Source organism: Nuphar pumila, chromosome 6 (assembly GCF_984573655.1).
Source record: "Nuphar pumila chromosome 6, dmNupPumi1.hap1.1, whole genome shotgun sequence".
Lineage (NCBI taxonomy): Eukaryota > Viridiplantae > Streptophyta > Magnoliopsida > Nymphaeales > Nymphaeaceae > Nuphar > Nuphar pumila.
Genome location: NC_143254.1, coordinates 133115011 through 133138520, shown reverse-complemented (window position 1 = coordinate 133138520; position 23510 = coordinate 133115011). Strand labels below are relative to the sequence as shown.

The 23510-nt window shown below is 36.1% G+C and overlaps 1 protein-coding gene across 1 annotated transcript; it reads right to left on the bottom strand.

The window, feature by feature from the left end:
• Positions 1 to 10262: 10262 nt before the first annotated feature.
• LOC149836318 (cytochrome P450 704C1-like) lies at positions 10263 to 21875 on the bottom strand. The gene is made up of 6 exons (XM_090009753.1): positions 21582 to 21875; positions 20827 to 21042; positions 13750 to 14046; positions 12170 to 12523; positions 11632 to 11832; positions 10263 to 10451 (listed from the first exon to the last, which is right to left on the bottom strand). The coding sequence occupies exons 1-6, from the start codon at positions 21873 to 21875 to the stop codon at positions 10263 to 10265; spliced, it is 1551 nt and encodes a 516-aa protein (XP_089865879.1).
• Positions 21876 to 23510: the final 1635 nt, after the last annotated feature.

Below are 23510 nucleotides of genomic sequence, written 5' to 3'. Positions count from 1 at the left end.
TTATTCTTCTATGAAAATCTGTAATAAATCAGGATATTACACAAAACATCTCACACCTAATAGTGCAACAATTAACATAGATTAGGCATGTAAAATCTATAATTGCTAGTGCCCAAAATAAAAGACGTGTGTATAAAAAAAAAACAATAATTTCTAATTGTATCCACCACACGCCTAAATAGTAGTTTTCGTAATCATGTCTCTTACATGAACCTGTGGGTTTGTGATCAAGGCAACTATAGGTATAGATTTACTAAACAATGTCACGGTATAAAAAGTTTCAATGTGTTTTTTTTTTGAATAACCATTATAGGTTCCAATAATGTGTATTAAGGTCCACTCCAAGTTTATAAAAGGAACAAACTTCTGTTTAGAAATGGATCCACCCATTCTTAAGCACATGGGCAGACTATAATCATTCATTTCCTGCATGTCCTGACGTGTTCTCTCTTTTGCAGGCACAACTCTCCTCGACTTACATTATTGTAAACATATCTGCTTAAAAAATTTGTTTCTCTCTCACCAATAAAGACTCTAACACAAATAGCGTGCCCCCTTGAAGAAATCTCAAGGAAGCCATTAGAGAGAGAAAAAAAAATAATAGGTAAGTTTGTGTTATGGTGGTTCCCAAAACCAATTTGACATGGCCCATGCATCCAGCGTAGACGCATCATTTTAATGCTTTCTTCCTATGGGCCAACATGGTCTACATACAAAAATGATAATGGTACAACAAATTTTTTTTCTAAATAGATTCAGATCTACATTCAAATAGAAGATTTAACATGATGCATAATGATAAGATAAGCATTCTAACCTTCTGAATATGTAGGTTCGTGTATGACCAAAGATCTTAGCAAATGGCTAGAAATGACACAAACGTGCAGGACCTCCAAAAATGAAATTTTAGAATATTGTTTCACTATGTCATCGTCATGTAGGTAATATATACACACACACACACACACACACATATATATATATATATATATATATATATATATATATATATATATATAATTTTTTTTGACACACCAGAACATGTGCTTGCATCACATGACCCCTGCAAACATCAAGCTGAGGTTGTTGGCTAAACTCTTGTAGTTTGCCAACAAGGTGAGCCAAAAGATTCGGTTCACACCAATCGTGCTTCCTAACGACGACTTCTACCTGGGTCCATAGTGACGTCCATTCTTAGATCGATCGACGACACTGCAACATGTTTGTGCCACAAGACATCAAACACGCACATATAAAGTCAAATACTCCTTACCTATTTGAAGTCTTTCGGCGGCACATTTGCACTCTCGTTCTTTCGTTGGAGCAACCCACACAACTTCAATAATGGAATCCCCACAATCAGCAAGGAAGAAAAGGGTGGTTGGGCAAAACGTCAAGAGAGAGAGAGAGAGAGAGAGAGATCTGAAACATTTTCTCCTTCTCAACTTTTAATTCTTTCTCTCCCCACGTAGGGGAGTTTTGGTTTTTCAAAAACTCAACTTCCAACCCACCGTTTAGTGGGTGTTTGGAAGTCCCAACATTTCCCCTCCCTCACATTAGCAAATGTATCTTCAACTTCCATTCTTTTTTTTTTTAGTGGTACCCTTCCCCATTTGGTGGGATTTTCCTTGTTTCTTGGAAAAGGGGAAACAAAAAGGCCAACTCCCACACGTTTATTGTGGGAGAGGGTTTAGGAGGTAGGGGTTTAACCAACCCATGATTTTTCCTCTTTTTATTTATTTATTTATTTTTTTCTAAAGTAAAAGACCCACTTTTCTATGCAAAAAGATGAAATCAGTGCACAAGGGGTTTGAACCGAGGTCTTCAACCTAAGGGGTAACGAGCCCCACCACTTGTGCTATGTTGCTTTTCATTGTAAATGATGTAAATTAAATTGTATATAACCCTTTCAGTTTCGTTCCGGATTTCATAAATAATAATGCTTTTTTACTTCTATGTGGGTGCCCCGAGGTTTTGAACTTGGGTTGTGGCTCCACACAACCGTGCGTCCTACCACTACACCACACCATCACTTGGTGTTTACTTTTGCAAGAAATTTCTTTTTATGTCATATTTGGACGTTTTTCCTTGTTGATGGATTTCTTCCATTTTCAAGTGGATTTTTCACCCGTTGGTTCTAAACTTGCACTCTCTCACCATAAATGTGCTTCGAATCTCACGCTATTATCTCAGAACCATCGGATTTCTCCACTTGGCCTCGTGAACCGGGTCGGATAATCGGATCTCGCTAAAGTCCGAATCCAAGTACCCTTTCTAGTATTCGTTACCGAGTTCGCTCTACTGGCCCGCAAGCCTCAAAATCACATTGAATATTTCATAAACCATATTATTTCACATAAACACACATTTTTATTTCATTGAAAAATCCTTAAAATTCATGTGTTTTACACACACACTGGGTATCACATCCCACGTTGGGCAAACAGTGGGACCTGTGTGGGCAGGTGGGTCCAGACCCGAATTCGTGAGAATGGGGCTCGGACTCGGATCTTGAGAACCATCCTTTGGGTCCCCGAAAGTGGTTCCAAGTCATGAACCTACCCACCCGATCTACCCAATGGGGTTTGGTTCGCAATTCCTCCCGAACCAAATCCAACCCTTTAGTTTTGACCCACAAAATGGATCCAATGCCGACCCAAACCCATATCGGACCCGGACGGAGCTCCAGTTTGAATTTGATCCGAGTCACAACCAAGCCCATAATCATATAGATCATGGATCAAGTTCAAACCAAGCCTTCTATCCCCACAACTCGATCCCCGATCCAACCTACCCAAATATGGGTCCGACGAGTAGTTTAAGAATAGATCCGATCCACATCCAATCGGGCGAATCAACCCAATATTATACCAACCAGACCCTATACCCTATACCTGAACCCGAACCAACCCATTAATCCAATACCGTATCCGACCCAACACCACTATTCTGGCCTGAGCCATAACCCAAACCCATACTATCCCATTCCTACCCACCTAGAGCCCGAGACCCGACCAGTCTTTCCACCTATAGCAGGACCTTCTGTCATACAAGTGCCACAACGCCGCCCACAGATGTCTTTCGCCCACAGGCAAGCCAGACTGAAGCAGATTCAGCAGGGACCGACGCGACCAGAGCATCGACCACAAGTCATCAGAGTTTGTCAGCATCAGTTACCAAGAGATCAGTACCATGGTGAAGGAGATGAGATTGTGATGGATGATGATGCCTTCTGGAATGAGTACCCCGCAGGCATGGTGGAGGCCTGTTAGTAGGGAGCACCAGAGCGCCCCTCTACGTTTTAATTTTTATATTTGAAAATTATTTAAAATGACTAGAAAAAATAATCATATTTTTAAGTAATAAAATAAGTTTGTTAGATTTATAATTCTAACCTTATTTAAATATTTTACTATGCCGTTTTATATGTATTGCATCACACTATTGGTAGGTAATTTTGTAAGTTCAAATAATTTTTTAATATTTTTTTGTCAAAAAAATATCATGACCTACTGACAAAATCTTTTTAAAAAATAAAAATAGTTTTTGTTTGATTTAAAAAATTAATTTTATTTGAAAAAACAAAAAGTGACATGATGGAGAGCAGAGAGGGGTTTTGTTTGTCTGTTGGTGCCTTGGAGGATTAAAAAATCAGACCTTCACCACTTTATAGCTTCAATGACTTTGAGAGTGGAGAATTGGAGATACATTCTTACAAAGTGTGCATGACTCTCTGCAAAAGTGTTGTCCGTTAGAAGATCGACCCCATATTCGAGCACAGTCTCTCTCTCTCTCCTTTTGATTGTTGTTTTGAATAAGCAAAATAATTTTCTCTCTCTCTCTCTCTATCGTCTTCTTCTTCTTTTCATATTTATCATCTTTTTTTTTCCAGATCTCTTTCCTTGTGATGTAAGGTTCTAATGTGTTCGTGCTGAATGGGAAGATGTCGATCTTTATGGGTCTTGCAGCTCTTGCTCTCAGAAACTATTGTTAAAGTTTTCTTTTGTTTGAAGATTTGTTTTCCTTTTTTTTATAATTTTTAGGATTTTTTTGGGGCTTATTATTATTCATTTTTCTTCTTCTTTTCTTTAGATTGATTTAAGATTTTTGTTGTAACTTATAGTGCTTTCAGTTCTTATTAAATCCGCACTATTGCTGGACTTCTAGACATCAAGAGTCAAGATTCTTAATACCCCTGTTGAACCCTTTGTGTATTCTTTTGTTTGAAGAATGTTGTTTTTGTGGATAAGTGTTTTATTTTAACTCTAAAATATTTTTTAAAATAAGATGTCCATATAGCAATTTATATCGTTTTGTTATTATTGTGTTAGGGAATTAATAAACAAAAAATGTTTGTATTCTCCTTACAAAATGGTACATTCATTTTTGAATAAATGAAATAAATGATTGTATGAGCAAATTTATTTTTTACTAGAATAAGATAACTGATTGTATCAACATGCACATTTTTGAATGAATGAAATGACTAATTGCATGAGTAGGTTCATTTTTTAATTCATGGAATGAGTTATTGTATGATCATGATTATTTTTTAGTGAATGAAATGAATATATGTGAGCAGGTTCATTATTGAACGAATAGAATGAATGATTGTAAGAGCAAATTAATTTTTGAATGAGTGGAATGAATTATTGTATGGGAAAGTTCATTTTTGAATAAATCTAATGACTATATGTCTGAGCAGGTTTAATTTGACGATATTCACACATCAGAATGTATGAACCTCATGACATTTGCAACTAAGAAACTAACCTTATCAATTGGACAACATTCACACATTAGAGAACGCTTACATCACTAGACAACAAAATGTCTATATAGAAATCATGCTCGTGCAGTTTTACAACCAAACTCTTTTCACATGGCTGGTTGTTATCAACCTTTTTTTTTCTTCCTACTTTTACATTTCTCTTTAGGTGTCATATTACAAAAAGCTCAAGAAACACATATAAGACAAAAAACATTAGAGCAGTTCATTAAAAAACACTCGATAAATACATAGAAGCAAATAATTCTTAACAAATACACACACATAGAAGACAGGGCATTATAGCAGTTTATTAAAAAACTCTTGATAAATACATAGAAGAAAATAATTCTTAACAAATACACACACATAGAAGACATAAGACATTGGAGCAGTTCATTAAAAAACTCTTGATAAATATATAGAAGCAAACAATTCTTAACAAATACACACACATAAAAAAGCACACACAAACGCACACTCATTTCACAAGAGGTACTCAAACATACTTTTATACGTGCTTTCGCCTGTTTTGGCCAACCTAATTATATATACTATACTTGTATGATACAACATTTTTTGCTATTGTTATCTGTCTTTTCACCTTAGGTCACCCTGATTTGTGCATCACCTTTGGTAGATATACTGATATAAGAGTCAATAAAGCATTGTATGGTACATTATTTGCTATAAGAAAAAATGAAAATGTATGATATGTAGCTTAATATGATTCAATTTTGAAGTACTCATCACAATAATCCTTTGGTAGCTTGCTCTCATACAAAATGCATGCAACCACATGTTTGCATGAAATCTCACACACCTGCCACTCTTTACAATAGCATTGCATCTTTTCAAGATTAACATCGTAACCATGAGATCGGTCGTAGGCTTCGTACAAATGGTGGCAATGTACGACAACCACATGTAGTTATTGTACCTTTTTCTTTCATGCTTCTACCTTTTCTTTTACCATAGGCACAACAATACCTAACAATTTTTACTCGATATTCTTTTTTTTCTCAAACAGTGTCACCAACTTAAGATAAAGCCTCTCTATAATGGGCACTAGGGGTTTGTCATGTATGGAAAGAATCTATGAATTGAAACACTCTGCTATATTAGATGTCAAACACCCATATTTTATTTCTGGAAAATAAGATGTAGCCCAAAACTCTGGTTTCACGTCAGTGACAATATAATCATATGTGATCGTATTTTGCACCTGAATATTTTTAAGAAAATAGTTGCACTGTAGTTTTGTGGCTGCTCGAGCTGCGCTCCACCAAAGTGCATTGCGTGGTGAACTAAATTTCTTAGAAATTTTTTTGGTCAAGTATTTCATGCAATATCCAACATGACATCTAAGAAAGGTGTGAGAGATGACATGCAACAACCCTTGGTGCCTATCTGAGATAATAGTCAATTACGTTCACTCTATAAACTCATCGAAGTGTGTGAATTCGTGCTTCAGATGCTATAAAAACCATGCCCATGAATCATTCGACTCCTTATATACAACTACAAACACTACTAAAAACATTCCACTACATTGATCAATATTATGAGTCGGCAACAATATACTCATGTATTGTTTTTAGAAATGTGCCATCTATAATAAGAACAAAAAGGGAAAACCCGAGTCGGAACCCGGATCTTCAAAATAATAATAAAAATGGAAAACCCGAGTTTTAAAAACTTGAATATTCAAAGGAACGATCAGTTGCAACATGAGTGTTGAATCCGATAGGAAGTTGATAAGAATATGCACTTAAATCGATAATTTCTACTAATCTTAATGAACAATACCATTCCTAGGTTTCTCTTCATCAAATGATCCAAATAGGTAGGAAGCTTGTTGAAAGAATCTTTATATGAACAATATAGTTCTTCCTTCGTGTGTTTACATCCACATCATGCTTATTTATAACTAATCTCCACACCTTCCTCATGACTGATATTGATGATTTTTCTTGTAGTCATCTTTGGTTTATTGCGCAAGGGTTTACGAATAACATTTATAATCCATGTGGCAAACATTTTTTTTACTCAAAGGATGCCCAATGATCCACCACATATATGTTATCTTTTATACTTTTTCACTTGAAAGAATGTTGCTCTATGTAGCTTTGTGCAATGGATCTTCTAGAGGCAATCACCCAAAGAATGCAAGTTCTTCTCATGCATATGACATTCACTCTATTACTATCGCTCCTCATGAATTTTGATTTATAGTTATTCTTGATCACATGATCTTTCAATAACCCATGATGTCTCTATTATTTGAGCTTCTTGTTAGCCATTGAAAAGAGTTTTGATCATTAAGTTTTTGTGTTACTCAACTCGTCAATCAACTGAGATGCCTCTGCATCAATGGTTTTCAATTTCTCTTCATTGTATGAGAATTCATTGAACGATAACCTATTCAACCACATCTCATTAGAATAAAAACATAAAATAATTCTACTGCCCAATAAATGCTCATATAACTTGTACAACATACCAAGTATTTGACTTTCCACTTGCCGTTTGTGCATTATTTGTATGAGTCATTAATTGTTTAAAGTTATCAGTGTCTTCATTCTCTCCTATTCTTTCTGAGTCATCCTTACTCGACATGGTATAATTTGATTCTCCACTATCAACATGATTGTTGTTACGACCAATTGATTGTTCGGATGCACAAGCAAAATCAAAAGTCATCATATTATTTATCATTTCATTTGCTTTTAAGCATGCAACATTCATTTATTTTCAAATTTCATGATTAACCATAAAAATAACACATTTATCATCACACCTACATTTCAAGCATAAATTATAAAGTCTAACTAGTACCTAGTTATGTCAATTGCATCCTTTCCAATGATCCTTTGATTATGTAAAACATCGATTATTCATGAAGGTTCTTCATCGCCTGCCCATCAAACATCTATTTTCTTAATTAGTTCAGACGAGTGCATGCTTTCCCTTGTATGTCAAGAACATCAATATCACCTACTATTTGGGACAGACTGTGCTCAATAAATGATGCTTGAGATAGATACATATTCTCCATCGGATTCTCATCAACAACTGCTCCTTGTTTAACTTTGCAAGCCTCCAATTAAATATAAATACTAAATAACATCATTTCTACATCATCATTGTCCAAAACATCTATCTATATTTGTTGGTTATCTATTTTTAAAGAATAACTATACTAGAGACTCAATAACTCTTTCTCATATCCGATTTTATGAGAAATCAAAGCCATCAATTTCTTAAATGCATTATTTTTAGAGATAACTATAAATCTATAATTAAGATAATCTGACCTATGGTAGTGTACTTTAGCATTTTCAAATGTTATCATTAATTGCCTACACTAATCACACAACATATCATTCATCTAATAAAAATAGCATTTGACAAAAAGACCATTTATATATCCTTCATACGTTCAATTAACAACAAAATCCTAACTTCTATTGAATACTCGTACACAAACAACCCCAACCTCATCACACTAATTGAATGCTTGTGCATAATTAATCCTAATCTCATTACTCCAAGAGAAATCCACCAAATATTAAATAAAGGTTAGAAAATAAACATAAATCATCTGCAATACTAATAAATATATATAACAATCTACAACACCAACAAACACACACACACACACAGATACACACATAAACTCTAAAAATAGTAAACCCTAAACAAAAAATTTAGTGTCAAATATTAAATGAAACACATGCAAATATACACAAATTTATGATCAATTTAAATTGCAATGCATATAATAAACAAACATGCCTAAAAGTAAAAAAAGAAAGTTAGAGAGAATGCCAAAAATATGTGCTTACCAAAAAAGAGATTACCAAAATAACATAAATAGGTAAAGTATGAAGTACTTTTTAGATATATACATTTATCTATTCATTTAACAGGAAAAGAGAATTCCAAAGTAACTGATTCATGCTGATGTTTAGTTAAAATAACAAATTTATGTTAGAAATTTCAAAAAATAATTGTTTCAGCTGTCAACGATATGCTTACCAAAATATCTCGCCATCGATGATATCTTGGACGCTAAAAAAGTCACTGATGAAGTGTTTCCAAAATAGTCACAAAAAATTAGTTGTTGGACAAAACATGTTTAGGGAAAAGAGGTTGGGGACCACAAACAAAGCCCTAGAATGAAAAAAACCCTAAAATGCAAATCATCATTTTTAAAATATTATAACATCACATTTAATGCTAGTACAGTCATTCACAAAAATAATAGGTAGATTCACATTTAAGTCTTTAAAAAATTTGTGAATATCATGTCTGCCTGAATGATTAAAAAGTCTGCAAATAAGGCACAATATTCACATATACATATATTTGCGAATGTAAGAAGACATTTGCAATCCCCCTCAAGAAGTATTTACTTAAAGGAGGTTTGCAGCTTATATTCACGAAGTTCATTTATAATTGTGAAGGTTGTATTGTATTTGCGAACTTTGCAAAAGTCAAGGACATTCATAACGGGTATTTACAAATTGGTAGACATTTGCGAACCTCCTTGAAGAGCATTTAGTTAAAGGAGCTGCATAGGTTGTCTTCACGAAGGTCATATTATATTGGCCAAGGTCGTACTGTATTTGCCAAGGTCTCATAAGAGTGCGAAAGTCAGAGACATTCACAACATGTATTTGCGAATGTCACACATATATGGAGCTCCTCGATGAGTATTTACTCAAGTGAGGTTCATAGGTAATATTCATGAAGTTCATGCTGTATTTGCAAATGTTGTACTATATTTGTGGATGTTTGCTGAATCTCCTTTTTATTAAGGGGTTGTAAACTTTCTATGTTGCTATATATCGCATGAACCTCAATAGGTACATATGTGCGAAGGAAAAAAATGTCCTAAAAATGTCAGGAATCAACAATTTTGGATATGCAAAGGATTTTGTCAAATTGCTAGGTATTTCGGAAAATGTGCTATTTTGCAAGGACATTAAGATCATTTTGCGATTAACAAATGTAATGTCCCTTTGCTATGCCTCTTTGTTGTATTATTTGATTAATAACATCCATATATAAAAACTCTTGATTAATTTATTTGAATTCAGAAAGATCAAGTCACTCGTGATCTGACAAGTTTGAGTAGAGCTCATACGATCTCACGAGCTTAACAACCTTCATGATCTTGTGAGTTTGAGCTCAAACCGAGCAGAAACTCAACTTGTTCATGAGATGAGTACAAAAACACGATGTTTGTGACAGAAACAAGCCGAGTTAGGCTTGTGGTAAACACAGGCCGAGTTTGAGTCATTCAAAGAGTTTAACGAGCCGAGCCTGAACATCTTTTGTTAGGATCGTTCGGCTCATTTACCAGCCCTACCCGTTGCCCACCACTAGATTAATTTTCTTATAGTGGTGGAGCCGCTGGATTGGACCTGCATTATTATCGTGCTACAAGCATTGTAAACACACACATACTACAAGACTTTTAGAACCATTAGGCATTATTCCTAGGAGAAGCAAGGAGATGGAGGCTGCCATCGATTTGCAGAGTTAACATGGGCTTGTATTTGACTTCCTTCTTCTCATCTGCTAGCTTGAACATGAAGAAATTCAGAACAACAGCAGCAAATATCTTCATCTGCCGATATGCAAAATCTCTCCCCAAACAGATCCGAGGTCCGGCCTGCACCAAAGATTTCAGTCATGAACCAAAAGAGATGGGTCATATGTACCACAATGGCTTGGTGGTGTCTGGGTTCGATCGAGGGATGTAAGAGTCAGGCGCAAGGCCTCTTCTATTGAGGGGAGATCCATTGATCCGACAACGTTGCAAGGTACTCAGTAAAATCACTGGATGCCACATATCCAGTGTTCTGGGACTTGGGAAGCAGATCCAAATGTATGGGGGCAGAACACCTTATATGATGTTCTACCCAACTAGGCTGACCCACTATAACCTATTAAATAAGGGACCCCAGTGTACTCTTATAAGTGTTTGGCCCGAACACAGAACCACTCCCCAAACACTTTACAACACTGGGTTAACACGTAGTGGCTGTGCCGCTAAAGTGCTCGCCTTCGACACTGGACCACACCTCCAAGAAAGGCCGTGTAGCTTCATCGGTTAATTCAGCGAGTGTCTTGCAAAGGTAATTGGTCAAGTACGTACTGGATCTACTCTTGTTCTGTTGGCTTTAGGTTCTAATATATAGTGGTAAATGCAGTGCTTTTTGGAGCCCAAAAACAAGTTCCTGTTGTGTCATGCCCCAAGTAGCACAAGGCTTAATCAATGTTTACATTCTTTGTTCATTGCATAGTTACTTGGAAATAAAATGGATACGGGAAGCAAGCAATGTGTGACGATGCTAAAGCGGCAAAGTGAGTGCTAAAAAGTAGTATGAAGCGGGATATAGTTATGAAGCCATTAATATGAAGCACAAACAAAAGCTGATAAAAAAAAGACAAAAAAAATCTAAAAAATGATATAAAACTAACATTATAAAAAATTTATAATTTCTAAATATGAAAATTAAAGAAGTGAGGAGCGAGTGGAAAAGTGACAAGAAGCGAGAGGTAAACTTTAAAAATGCAAAGAGAAATGATTTGGGAGACTAAGAGGAAGCAGACTTCCAAATAAAGGGAATTGAGTTTTCCATATTTTTGGATGCAAGTTTTCTAAAGCTTTCCCTCCTTTCAGGAGTTTTCAGCTTTCGAAGTTGACCAAATTTTTTAACATCTTTCTTTTCTTTTTTCTTCTTTTTTAGGCGGACATGAGCATGCACCAGCATTTGCATCCATATTTAAGGAATTAATTAAAGTGTCAGCTGGAGAATCTTGTGGATGTTGAAGAAAGCGAGTTTCACCTGGAATGCTGGGAACTTGAAAGGTGATTCAAGCTGGAAGACGCCATTTACTAGCCATCTTTCTGGTCGAAACTCCTCAGCGTCCACGCCCCACAAGAACTTCATCCTACCCATTGCATATGCTGAGAAGAATACTATGTCATCTTTCCACACTTTAAAACCATTAGGCAGAATATCATCTCCAAAAGCTTGCTTCAAATCCTGCATTCAATGATGCATTGCAAAGATGTCTAACTAGAAAATATTATTTCATGAAAATTATTTTATTTATTTTTTTTGGCGGGGGGGGGGGGGGGATAATTCAAGGAAAAAAAAACCATCAGCACATTGGCTGGCCTCAGGACGTTGGTAAAAGTCCCTTGATGTTCCCCGGATCACTGGGGAGTACCCCCCAGTTGTCACCCGTGAGTTTCGAACTTGTAACGTCCGGTCAACTTGGTGACATTCTCAACTCGCCCTTACCAGATGAGCAGAGCTCAAGGGAAAATTAGTTAATCTAATTTTACAGGAATGATAAAAAGAAGGGGAAGCCAATCACTAAAGGGACAGCAGGGTGGAGTCTGAGTGTCTCCGCAAGACTTGCGTGGAGATAATGCATTTTGTTGACAGATTCGTCAGTGAGACTCTCGGCGAAACTCGTGATAGATTGCTGATCTTGTTTCTGCTCTCTGTTGTTGGTGTTGGTGGCCGCTCGGATGTCTTGAACGATTTTGTCTTGTACTCGAGGGTGTGTGCACATTCTGTAAAAGAACCATGAAAGTGTTCCTCCCGTTGTGTCTTTGCCAGCTATGATGAAGTTGAGTATTATGTCTCTCAGGTACTTATCTGTCATAGTCTTGGGATCTTTCTCACTCTCTAGCAGGAACCTTGACAGTATGTCCTCTTCCTTACCCTGAAATGTCAAAGAAAAAGAACATAGTTCATGATGATGTTGTCTTTTTCATAGTATGAAATAATAAAAGCTTATTAAAAAAATTCTGGGTTTTAATTATTGTTAGTGGTAGATCAATTTATCATATCATTAGGTATAAAATTTTCAATGATACATTGGTTCAGGCGTGGGAGGGGGCTCTCTAGGTTGTTCGAACCCGTTCATACGGATTACAAAACTCAATGAAGTTTCAGTGACACTTGGGGAAATTTCTAATTCAAAAACCTATTCTTTCAACTAGGCCGGTCAAGTGGTATATATGGGTGACTTGTGAATGTCAACCAGTTGATGGAAGGTCATGAGTTCAAACTCATTGGGGGCGTACCTTACCACAAGGTTGAAGCTGAGTGGATACTCCGATTGGCAAAGGGGACCTAAAGAGTTTTACTAACCGGAAGCCTGCAAATGTGTGCCCAGTAATAGGGATTTGGCATACATAAAAAAACTACATACGGATGTATGCAGGTTAGATTTAGTTGGCATAACATATTGCCTGATTGAACCCAGAAACAGTTTGGGAGAGCCCTTTTATTAGATTTTGATAGGATATGCCTTCTACGATTTTAACTTCAGCTATAATTTTCCATGTGTGAATTTATTCACATTTTGATGGGGACCTAGAAAAATGTTTATTGGGTGAATAATATGATATTCGATGCTCTAGATGCAACTATTTATACTAATTAGCAAGGCTTAAGCTTGAAAACAATAAAAAAGATGCTCTAGATGCAACTGTTTATACTAAGTAACAGGTTTTGTAGTTGCCACAAGTTCCAAGCTGGGTATACTCCTTGGTGGTTTGGGAGATTTCAAGGGATTTAAAACTAGAGGTCTGCCAATATGCTGATAGTGATGGGACGGTTTTATCTTGGGCTAGCCAAAAATAAATAAAAGATAAAAATAAATAAAAAAAAGATGGCCTGTGATATTGGCAAAAAACAAAGTGACCTTGACTGATAAGAGGCCCAGTTTGTAACTGTAGGGTTATTTGTATTTTGAAATATCACTAAAAAAGTTATATTTTGATCACTGTTTTAAATGACCAATATCATGATATTGTGCCGCTTTTACCTACTTTTTAGTGTTGGAAAAGACTTCTTATTTTCTACACTGCTTTTTACATATATATTCTGTTCTCATAGGCTAGCTTTAGGGAGGAAAATGTAAAATAAATAACTTGTCCTTACATGAAGACCATAGCTAGATTTGGCAGAGATATTCTCTCTCTTCAAACGAATAACCCCGTACACAAAATCATCCATGATCTGAACGTTGTGCTTGAACTGTGCTTCTGAGCCGATGTTAAGAAGCTTCTTCACCGGCCAAAAGATGTCTACGAACCTGTTGAGGGTCTGTGCACTTGAATCATCAAAAGCTTGAGCAAATCTTTTGCTTTCAAGCGTTGCCGATTCGCTAATCGTGTTCAAATCTACACCGAACCCGACAGCGAATATGGAATCCATTGTGGCTCTCATAAAAAAATCCTGCATTCGTGCAAATAAGTGATCAATTAAATGCTTCTTTTATATATAGGAAAACTCTTATCTTAGAAGGGGTTTTCCTTCTAACAAGTTTGAACGCGCGACATAATGCCACACGTTCTTTTTATTTAAAAAAATGACATTTAGGCGGTTTTGAACCACCTCTAATTATCGTTTTTTCACACAGAGTTTTAGCGGCGGTCAAATCTCCCAAGCACAAAAATAAAAAATGATGAATCGTCGCCATCGTGCGCGATCAACAACGATGCTTCCTCCAATGTATCTTCAAACACTTTATGTGTTAACGAACCAAATATGTTTAGAGATATAAATCAATATTTTCATAGTTTTTTTTAGTTTTTTAACAATCTCACCGTATGGATGTGATTTGGATGCTTGGTTTTATAGAAATGGACTCTTGGAACATCTAATTATGATGTATAAGAAGAATTTTTTAAGGGTTAAAAATCAACGGCTTAAATTTTTTATAAATATTCAAGCATAAAAAATCACATTTCTTGATTTGATTACGATGACAGCAAATGGACCACACTAAATGCATATGCATGGTTAGATTTGCAAAAAAAAAACTATGAAGATCTCGATTCACACTTACAAAGATATTTAGTTGGTAAACATATTTATATAGTCATTTGTACAATTTTGTAGAAGCTATGTTTAACCCATTGATTGCCCCTATGTTACTTTAACCCATTGTAGTTACTCATTGGCAATTGAGTGCAAGTACCAAAATGAGAAGCTACAAAAGTAACGTTCAATAATTTAAATAAACATAATGGTTAAAAGCATAACGTAACATTCAATAATTTAAATAAAGATAATGGTTAAAAGCATAACCTTGGTCAAACACGCATTTCATGGGATCTTCTTTATCCCGAAACTAGTTTTAAAGAAGATAAACAAGATTCTCATCAACTTTCTTTAGAATGGCGATAGAGAAAAAGAAGGTTGCTGCAAACATTAGTTGGGAGTCTGTTACACTTTTTTTTCGGGGGAGTTTGAGGACTAAGGATCTAAGGCATTTTAATAATGCACTATTGGCTAACTGGTGATGGTTTATAGTCAACGAAGAGAAGGGGGTTGAGGGTTTTTAGGAGAATACAAAGTAGAAGAATGAGTTCGGCTTTTGAAAGAGAATCCTGAAGGGGTTTGATATCTTCATATCAAGTGTTAAGGTGGTGATAGGTGCATGGGAAAAACATTCTTTTGGAAAGATGTTTGGACAACAGAAGAACCAATGCGAACTTAAATCTTTTTCATATCAACAGAGGCACGAGAGAAAGGGTCAAAGAGAGTAGGTTGGTTTAGGGATAGGGCAGATTAATGTAGCTTAACAACATAGTTTAGTTATTACTCAACAACTGCAGAACTTACTGGGATCATTGGCAGGGGTGAGGATTACAAACAATAAGGACAAAAAAGAGTGTGCTCACGAGAAAAATGAAGAGTACAATGTGGCCTCATGTTATCGGGTGCAGGGCACCCGATCATCTTCCTTTGATTTAGTTTCATATAGTGATGCAAATTTTGCAGAAAGTAAATATGATCGCAAGAGTACTAGTGAAACTTGTCATTTCTTAGAAAATTCTTTAGTCTCTTGGTTTAGTAAAAAACAAAATTCAGTGTCACTCTCAACAACTGAAGCATAATATATATCAGCTAGTTTAGCATGTTCACAAGTACTATGGATGAAACAGACCTTAAAAGATTTTGGTTTAAATTACTCCACAACAACTATTTATTGTAATAACACTAGTGCTATAAATCTCTCGAAAAATCATGTTCATCACTCAAGAACTAAGCATATTGAAGTTAGACATCATTTTATAAGAGATCATGTTTTAAAATGAGATTTTTCGTTAAATTTTATTTCCACTAAAGAACAACATGTCGATATCTTCACTAAACCTCTTAAAAATGAAGATTTTATAAGAATTAGGAGAGAACTAGGTATTTGCTCGTTTTTGGATTTGTAAAAATGTTGATTTTTGAACAAAATCTCAAAATCGCACTATATTAGTCGACCGATAAAATTCTAGTCGACTGATGTTTTAAAATTTTAGAATGAATTGCACCATATTAGTCGACCGATATATTTCTAGTCGACTGATGTTTTTAGAATGAGTCACACATTCTTAGTCGACCGATAAAGTTTTAGTCGACTAATTAAAATTTTAAATGAAGGGACCCGATACCCCTTGGATTTTTTTTAAACCCGTCTTTTTTAAATAGGCATCGTTTCACTTCAATTTCGTACCTTTTCGTTTTTCTTAAAAACGAAACCCTTAAAACGAAAACCCTCTTTTTCTTTTGCCTCTCTCTTCCAAAAAATCCTCAGAGTGCCGTTCGATCCCATCTTCGTCGGGATTTTCTTGCCGTGACAGGGAGACGTCGGAATCTTCTGGTCGTGATCTTGAAACGCCAGAATCCTCTTGCAGTAACTGGCGCATCTTCAAAACACGCTGAAACCCTCTTGCGGTGACAGTGTATTTTCCGCCATTGCTGGAATCCCCTTGTGGCCGACTTCACACTCGCCGTCAGCCATCGTATCCTCCTCTGTTTCTGTTTCACAACGCCGGACAATGTTCTCCTTCTGCCAGAAATCGTTTGGAAGCCGACAATTTTTTTTGGTAACTCTGTTTTTAATCATGCCTCGTACGAAGTCTGCATCTGCAAAAGGTTTAGGTTCTCCTCCTCCTACACCTTCTTCAAGACATGATTTTTCACTCAGATTACTCAGAAATCCTCTTTTGTACGATACTTTTGGATCAATTTCTGCACTACCTATTTTACCAGGCCGAAATGTTCTATTTCACTTATTTTCTCGTTACAATATCAGAGAATTATTTCCTGAAATTTCACATCTTTTTGATGCTTGTGCAGATACCCTTCACTATCCTTTTCTTATTCACTTGTTTTACACGAATTTACAAATGGATCATGAAACTGAAGTTTTGTCCTCTCTTGTTTGTGATGTTGAAATCGAGTTTGATTCGAAACTACTTGGAGAAATTCTTAAAATTTCACCTTCAGACACTATTTTCAACACTATTGAATTAAATGATGAAAGAGTTTTTGAACAAATTCTTCTTCCAGGTGCACCTCACTGCCCTCCTTTAAAAAATACTAATCTTCAAACTCGTGCACGCATTGCTGGACGAATCCTTGCCCACAATGTTCTTCCTAAAACTGATTCTTTTGATTATTATTCCACAGATCTATCTACGACTCTTTATGTTTTATTTGGAAATATTTATGTAAATTGGGCCAATGTATATTTTACAAATTTGTGGAAACAAAAACCATTTTTTCCTTATGGATGTCTTATAACTCGTATTTTTAGACATTTCAAAGTTCCCTTAACAAATGAAAAATATATTGAGCAAAAAGAGTTCTTTGATCAAACAATTTTTAAAAGAATGAAAATTAAATATCTGCCTCCTTTAAATGTTGATCAAACTGAACTATCTGATCCTACTGAACCATCAATTTCTGAACCTTCACCTTCTGCGACACCTTCATCTTATGCAAAAAGAAAGAAATTTTCTACAAATCAAGACAATGATGAAGTTATGCAGAGACTGGAAGCTTTGGAGCTGCATCAACACACTTTTCGTGAAGATGTGACTCAACAACTATCTTTGATTCAGAAAGAGATTACTTCAATCAAAGATTTGCTCAACTCACTTTTCTGATCTTTGTTGTCTAAACTTTCATACTTTATGGGTTGTAATATTTTAAACTTATATCTCTATTTTGCTTATGCTATTTCTGCCCTTATTCTTTTTTATTATGACAAAGAGAGAGAAAAAGAGAAAAAGATAAAAGATAACATTACATTGAAATTGCAAGAGATCTTGCAAGAGAAATGCGAAATTAAGAGAAAAAGTAAGCTTTGAATGAATGCATTTGTAAATGCATGAAGTAATGATGAATGAAAATGCAAACCAATCAATATGTGATATATGTGCTAACTTTTAATGTTTTGCATCATATTGATAGGGGGAGTAAAATCTCCATCTATGCATCTAAATGCTTCATCTTTGATTAAGTTTGTCATCATAAAAAAGGGGGAGATTGTTACGACAATGAAGCCATACATGATACTTCAAGAAAAAGGTTTTGATGATGAGCAAGTAGAATCAACTGTATTTCAGCTAAGACTATGAAGAAATTGAAGAATTCGATGAAGAATCTTTGAAGACTAGTGTGCAAATGTTTAATTCATTAAAAGTCTTAGATTCTTGTAAGAGCCTTACTTAGAGTGCATATTTAGGTTGCATTTCACCTTAAAAGTCTTTAGAAAAACTTTTCTAAAAGAAACCCTCTTGAAAATCTTTTTAGAAAACTCTTTTCTTAAATTTTTGTGTTTATTAGTCGACTAATAGATTTACCAGTCGACTAATCCTTTTGCGCCATATTTTCTAAAAAGTCATTTTTGTCAAATTAGTTGACCAAAGTTTTTATCAGTCGACTGGACAGAATGTCTGTTTTTTGAAAAATTAGCAGTAGTCGACTAATGCTTTTATCAGTCGACTGAACAAAACATGTGTTTTCTAAAAATTTAGCAGCAGTCGACTAATGCTTTTATCAGTCGACCGAACAGAATGTTTATTTTTCAGAAGATTTTAGCAGCAGTCGACTAAAAGGTTTTTCAGTCTACTGATGATATTATCAGTCGACTAATTTTTCTCTAGTCGACTAAGTTTCAAAAGTTCCAATTTTCAAACGGCTTGATTAACAGATCAGCCGACCGACGATAACTGTCAGTCTACTAATAACTAACTATTAGTCGACTAACTGATATTTTAGTCGACTAATTTTGCCGTTTTCCTGAAACTTCAAAAAGGCGTGTCTTTTCATTTTTCAAACGTTTTGATCGTTCAAAATGAACGGTTTTGACACTCTTTCATACTCTCAACGTATGAAATCTTTTAACTATAAATATGAGTGCATTTTACACTCAAAACAACAAGAATTCAATCGATTTGAATCATTTACTTCTTGCTTTTCACTCTTATTCATTCAAGTATTTGTTTTCTCACTCACTTGATATTTTCACTCTAGTTTTTCACTCAAATCCCTTTGAGAGATAGTGAATTTGTGAGTAGAGTATTTCAATAACCCCAAAAGCCAATTGCATCTCATTTGCATTCAAAAGAAAGGCTCATAGGTTGTATTGTAAGTTGTTACTTATTTTATGTAAAAAGAAGGACTCCTTGATTTAAAGGAGTTGTTTGCTTTCAGTAGGGTTGTTACTGAAAGTGGGACCGGTTTTGGTCTGTGTGATCTTGTAGTTAACAAGGTTGTTAGTGAAAATCTCAAGCGGGTTTTGCTTGGGGACTGGATGTAGGTCGGGATAGACCGAACCAGGATAAAATCTTGTGTTCTTTGTGTGTTTGCTTTTCAAATTGCAAAATCCTTCAATATTCCGCAGACAATTTATAAAAGCACTATTTACCCCTCGTCTAGTGCTCGTTGCCTCGATCCTAGTGCACTTTCAGGGGTGGAGTATGTGACTATCATTGTGAATGCTTCTCCTAGCCAACTTTTGGGTGGTCACCTTAATTCTTCCACGACACTCTGTAATTCTGGTAATGGTATCCTCTGTGCAAAGGCATTCATGCTGCTTCAGGTTTGATTTTAGTCTGCCTTCTATCTCTGCATGTAATATATGCATTAGATGATCATCTAATTTTATCTTGAGCATTTAGTTTTTCCTTTTGTGCTTATTTAATCTTCTACTTTCCATTATTCTGTTGTGATACTTGCAATACTAATGTTAGGTTAAGTTATTAGAGTTGCTTTGACTATCCTGTCTTCCTTTCTATTTTTCATATTTATGGCTTCCAGACTAAAATATGGTGTCTTACAATTGGACACCATCTTTCAGATATATGGCTTCCTTTCTACTTAGAGTTGCTTTGATCTTAAGGTTATGTTAGGTTAAGCCCTCAAGCCGGATTTCTTCCGGACACCATCTTTGTAAGACACTATCTTATTGTTACCTCAAGTGCCTTCTCTGTTTCAGGATATACACACTGCTAATCAGACACTTGATTTGGCATCTGCACTTGAAGTGGGCTTTGGTGTGACCCGACCCTCTAGTGAAACGGCTGCAAATGAATATAACCTGAGATCGGTGCTTACAATAGCATTTCTTCCTGTGTCTCCTATAAGAACAAAACTATTCATGATTCATTTTCATAACAATGCTAGATTATCTATGGACAAACATTAGACATGGAAAACTTTATCATGAATATCATTTCCTTCTGTTGAAATAGTTGGTGTTATATTTCAATTTTTTTTTATTTTTTTTTTAACTTTTGCGACAGATTAGTGACGGATATTATTCGTCGCTAATCCATTGCTAACTAGCGATAGATATTATCCGTCGCTAATCCATTGCTAACTAGCGATAGATATTATCCGTCGCTAATCCATCGCTACAATAGCGATGGATATTATCCGTTGCAAAACTAAATCCGTCGTGTATTTAGCAGCAAAATCGCGACAGAACTGATTCGTCGCTAATTAGCGACAGATCAGTTCTGTCGCTATTTAGCGACTAGAATTATGTGACAGACTCTTTCTGTCGCTAAACACATTAGCGATGGATTAACGATGGAAAGAGTCTGTCACTAATCCACATTTTCTTGTAGTGTTATTAGCTCAGATGGCTCACAAGAAGCAATCACAAAGATTAAAAAGCCATAAATTTTACTAAAAATAGAACGAAAGCATCGGGGAAAGCCTCACTTGCAAATCTATGATCCTCCCTGCGGTTGCTTCCTTGGAGATCTTTATTGCCAACTTGGCTGCATTTTGGCAGAAAACACGACTGCTAAAATCTCTTAAGATCTTGGTTGAGAACTCCAAGCTCGCTATCTTCCTCTGTTGCTGCCACTTTTGGCCATCAACAGCAAAAATCCCATCTCCAAACAAATCACCCATTATTGTACTTTGAAGCACACCCTGCAGCCACAAGAATTCAGAGTTTGCTTCACACAAAAAAATTATATGCCACGTTTGATTGCTTGGACACTATGCGACATGGATGCAATTGTGGATACAAGGATATGACCATTTTTTATGAAGTTTCCATATGACATATAGATAAGGGGATACAAGACAAGTCAAAAATGAGCCCCAAGGTGTTAGGCACAGTGGAAGGGGCCTTGCCACTAGACCGGTGGTCAAGGTTCCATTTTCATGAGTGTCAAACCCCTTGCATTAATGAGGACAAGCCTTTACTCAGCTGAAGTCAGGCGACTCCATGGGAGCAAGGGGTGTGTCACGGGTTTACATCAATGGGAAGGTGACCACCGTAAGTGCGGCAGACTGAACCAGCGTGACTAGGTTTCTGATCTCGATGGTGATTTTCCAGTCTTTCATGAAATAAAAAGGCAAGTCAAAATGGAATATCCGGTGTAAGTTTGTAACACAGCATCCATGTGACAGATCATATAATACTTGAGTTGTATAATTTATGGCAGACATACACATATACATACCTTGCCATAATTTTTGAAGTTGGTCTTTAGTATATGCTCAACAATATCTGGTTCCACTGTATAAATCTCATTCCTCCATGGCGACAGCATCCTATAGGTCTTATGGTTCTGCGCAAGGTCAAGGTGGTAGTCATGCAGCCTACTGTAGTTCTGATATTCCTGATGCTTAGTAGCTAAAATGGGGGGAAGCTTGTTCTTATTCCCTAAGACTCCAACCCTACGTTGCAGAAAGGATATGAATCTGGTAAGGAGGATCAGAGAAAGAATTGTGACTGCAGATGTGTAGAAATCCATGACTCTCAAAGACACTGGGCTGGATGCTCAGTGGAGTTTGGAATGAAATATATAGGCAGATAGGCCGGTATGACGTCCTTGCGGGACCATGATGTATGTTTTAGTTGTTGGTTTGTTCAATTATATTGATGTGCAGCATGTGATATCTAAAGGGTCTTGCAGCAAGCATCCACGTCGCCATTCAGAGTAATAGGGATGTAAACGACTCGGACTTCGTTTCGGATCTAAAACATTATTGAATCTGACCTAATCGGATTTAGATTAATCAAAATTAGATTCAGATGAGAAAAAATACGTTGTCTTGGAAAATGTTAACCAATATGTCAAAATTCTATGCATACTCAAAATCTTTGATTTTGACTGGTTTTGCGTAGATAATTATACTGACCTTTTCAAGGCAACAGGTAGGTAGGGAACACTGACATACATACTGATGTTTTACGAAATGAACTTGTGGACTTGGAGAGGTCCGCATGTGTAACACACTAAAGGTTTGCATATTTCTGCGGGTGTGACCAACTTTTTTCATATTTAAAACACGAATAAGATAGTTCTACGAATGTGAACACGTCCGCCCTCCTCGCTTATAAATCTCTTATGAAGTAAACTTGCATATTTGTCCAGCAGGTTCGCATGTTCTTGTGCGAATCTCTAGATTCTTTGGGAAGTGAGTTTGCGGACTTGCGTAGGTCTGTGCGTTTATCATGTGAATCTCAGAACCATGCTTGCGGACTTCAAATTTACTGCAAGAATCCCCATAATAATATCAGCTGTTGTATGCAATAGACAAAATGGTTCAAAATAAGTCAGGAATCAGAGATTTTAGGTATACATAATTTTGACATATTGTTAATATTTGCGAAAACAAATTATTTTTAGAGGATAGTATGACCAATCTATATATATTTTATATCTAATCAAGTTGGCAGCTTCAAATGACAAAATACTACATATAGACTTCAGCTTGGATTTCTGACAAATCATATTTGGATTCAGCTGGTTATTAGATCTAAGCCCGATCTATTGATAGCCCTAATTCAGACCTCATTTTGCAATCATGTCAGCTTTCTACATGTGCCGACAACTGTAAAGCAAAACCAAACCCTTGTCTAATATGGTGGTTGGATCCATGAGAGAAATATTTTTTTGACAGAGAAAGCTGGGGGTTAAGTATGCCATTTTGGGTTCCAACTTGCAACATCCCAACACAAGGTGACGTGCACTAAAAGGAGAGAAATTTGCTAGCTGTCAATGCCATTTTTTCTAATAACGAAGAGAAAACCACTGTTATGGTTTGGATATTCCAATATAAACCAAGAGATACCACATTAACGCTGACTATTTGGGTGTGCTCATTGTAAAGGTCCACGAGTACTCTGCCTCAGCCCACTAGGGATAGGTTTACGTCAACTTCGACGTTGGGACAAGGGACGTGTACCTCCAATGTCGAAGCTGTGACATCCTTCAACTTGAATGCTTTAAACCAGGGCTGAACAACGGGCAGACCGGGCCAGGTCGAGCATGATCAAGCCAAACCACTTGACCAATCAGGTGAGGCCTAGACGTTCTAATACAAAGCCTATAGCCCGTCTGTTTGATCCATGGGTCAGGCCGAACTGGGTTACAAGTCATCTC

Coding starts and splice junctions, on each gene's coding strand:
- LOC149836318 (XM_090009753.1), bottom strand. CDS start 21,875: ATGGATTTCTACACATCTGCAGTCACAATTCTTTCTCTGATCCTCCTT. Junction 21,043..21,581: donor ACTTCAAAAATTATGGCAAG/GTATGTATATGT, acceptor TTGTGGCTGCAG/GGTGTGCTTCAAAGTACAAT. Junction 11,833..12,169: donor TCCACCCTGCTGTCCCTTTA/GTGATTGGCTTC, acceptor CATTGAATGCAG/GATTTGAAGCAAGCTTTTGG.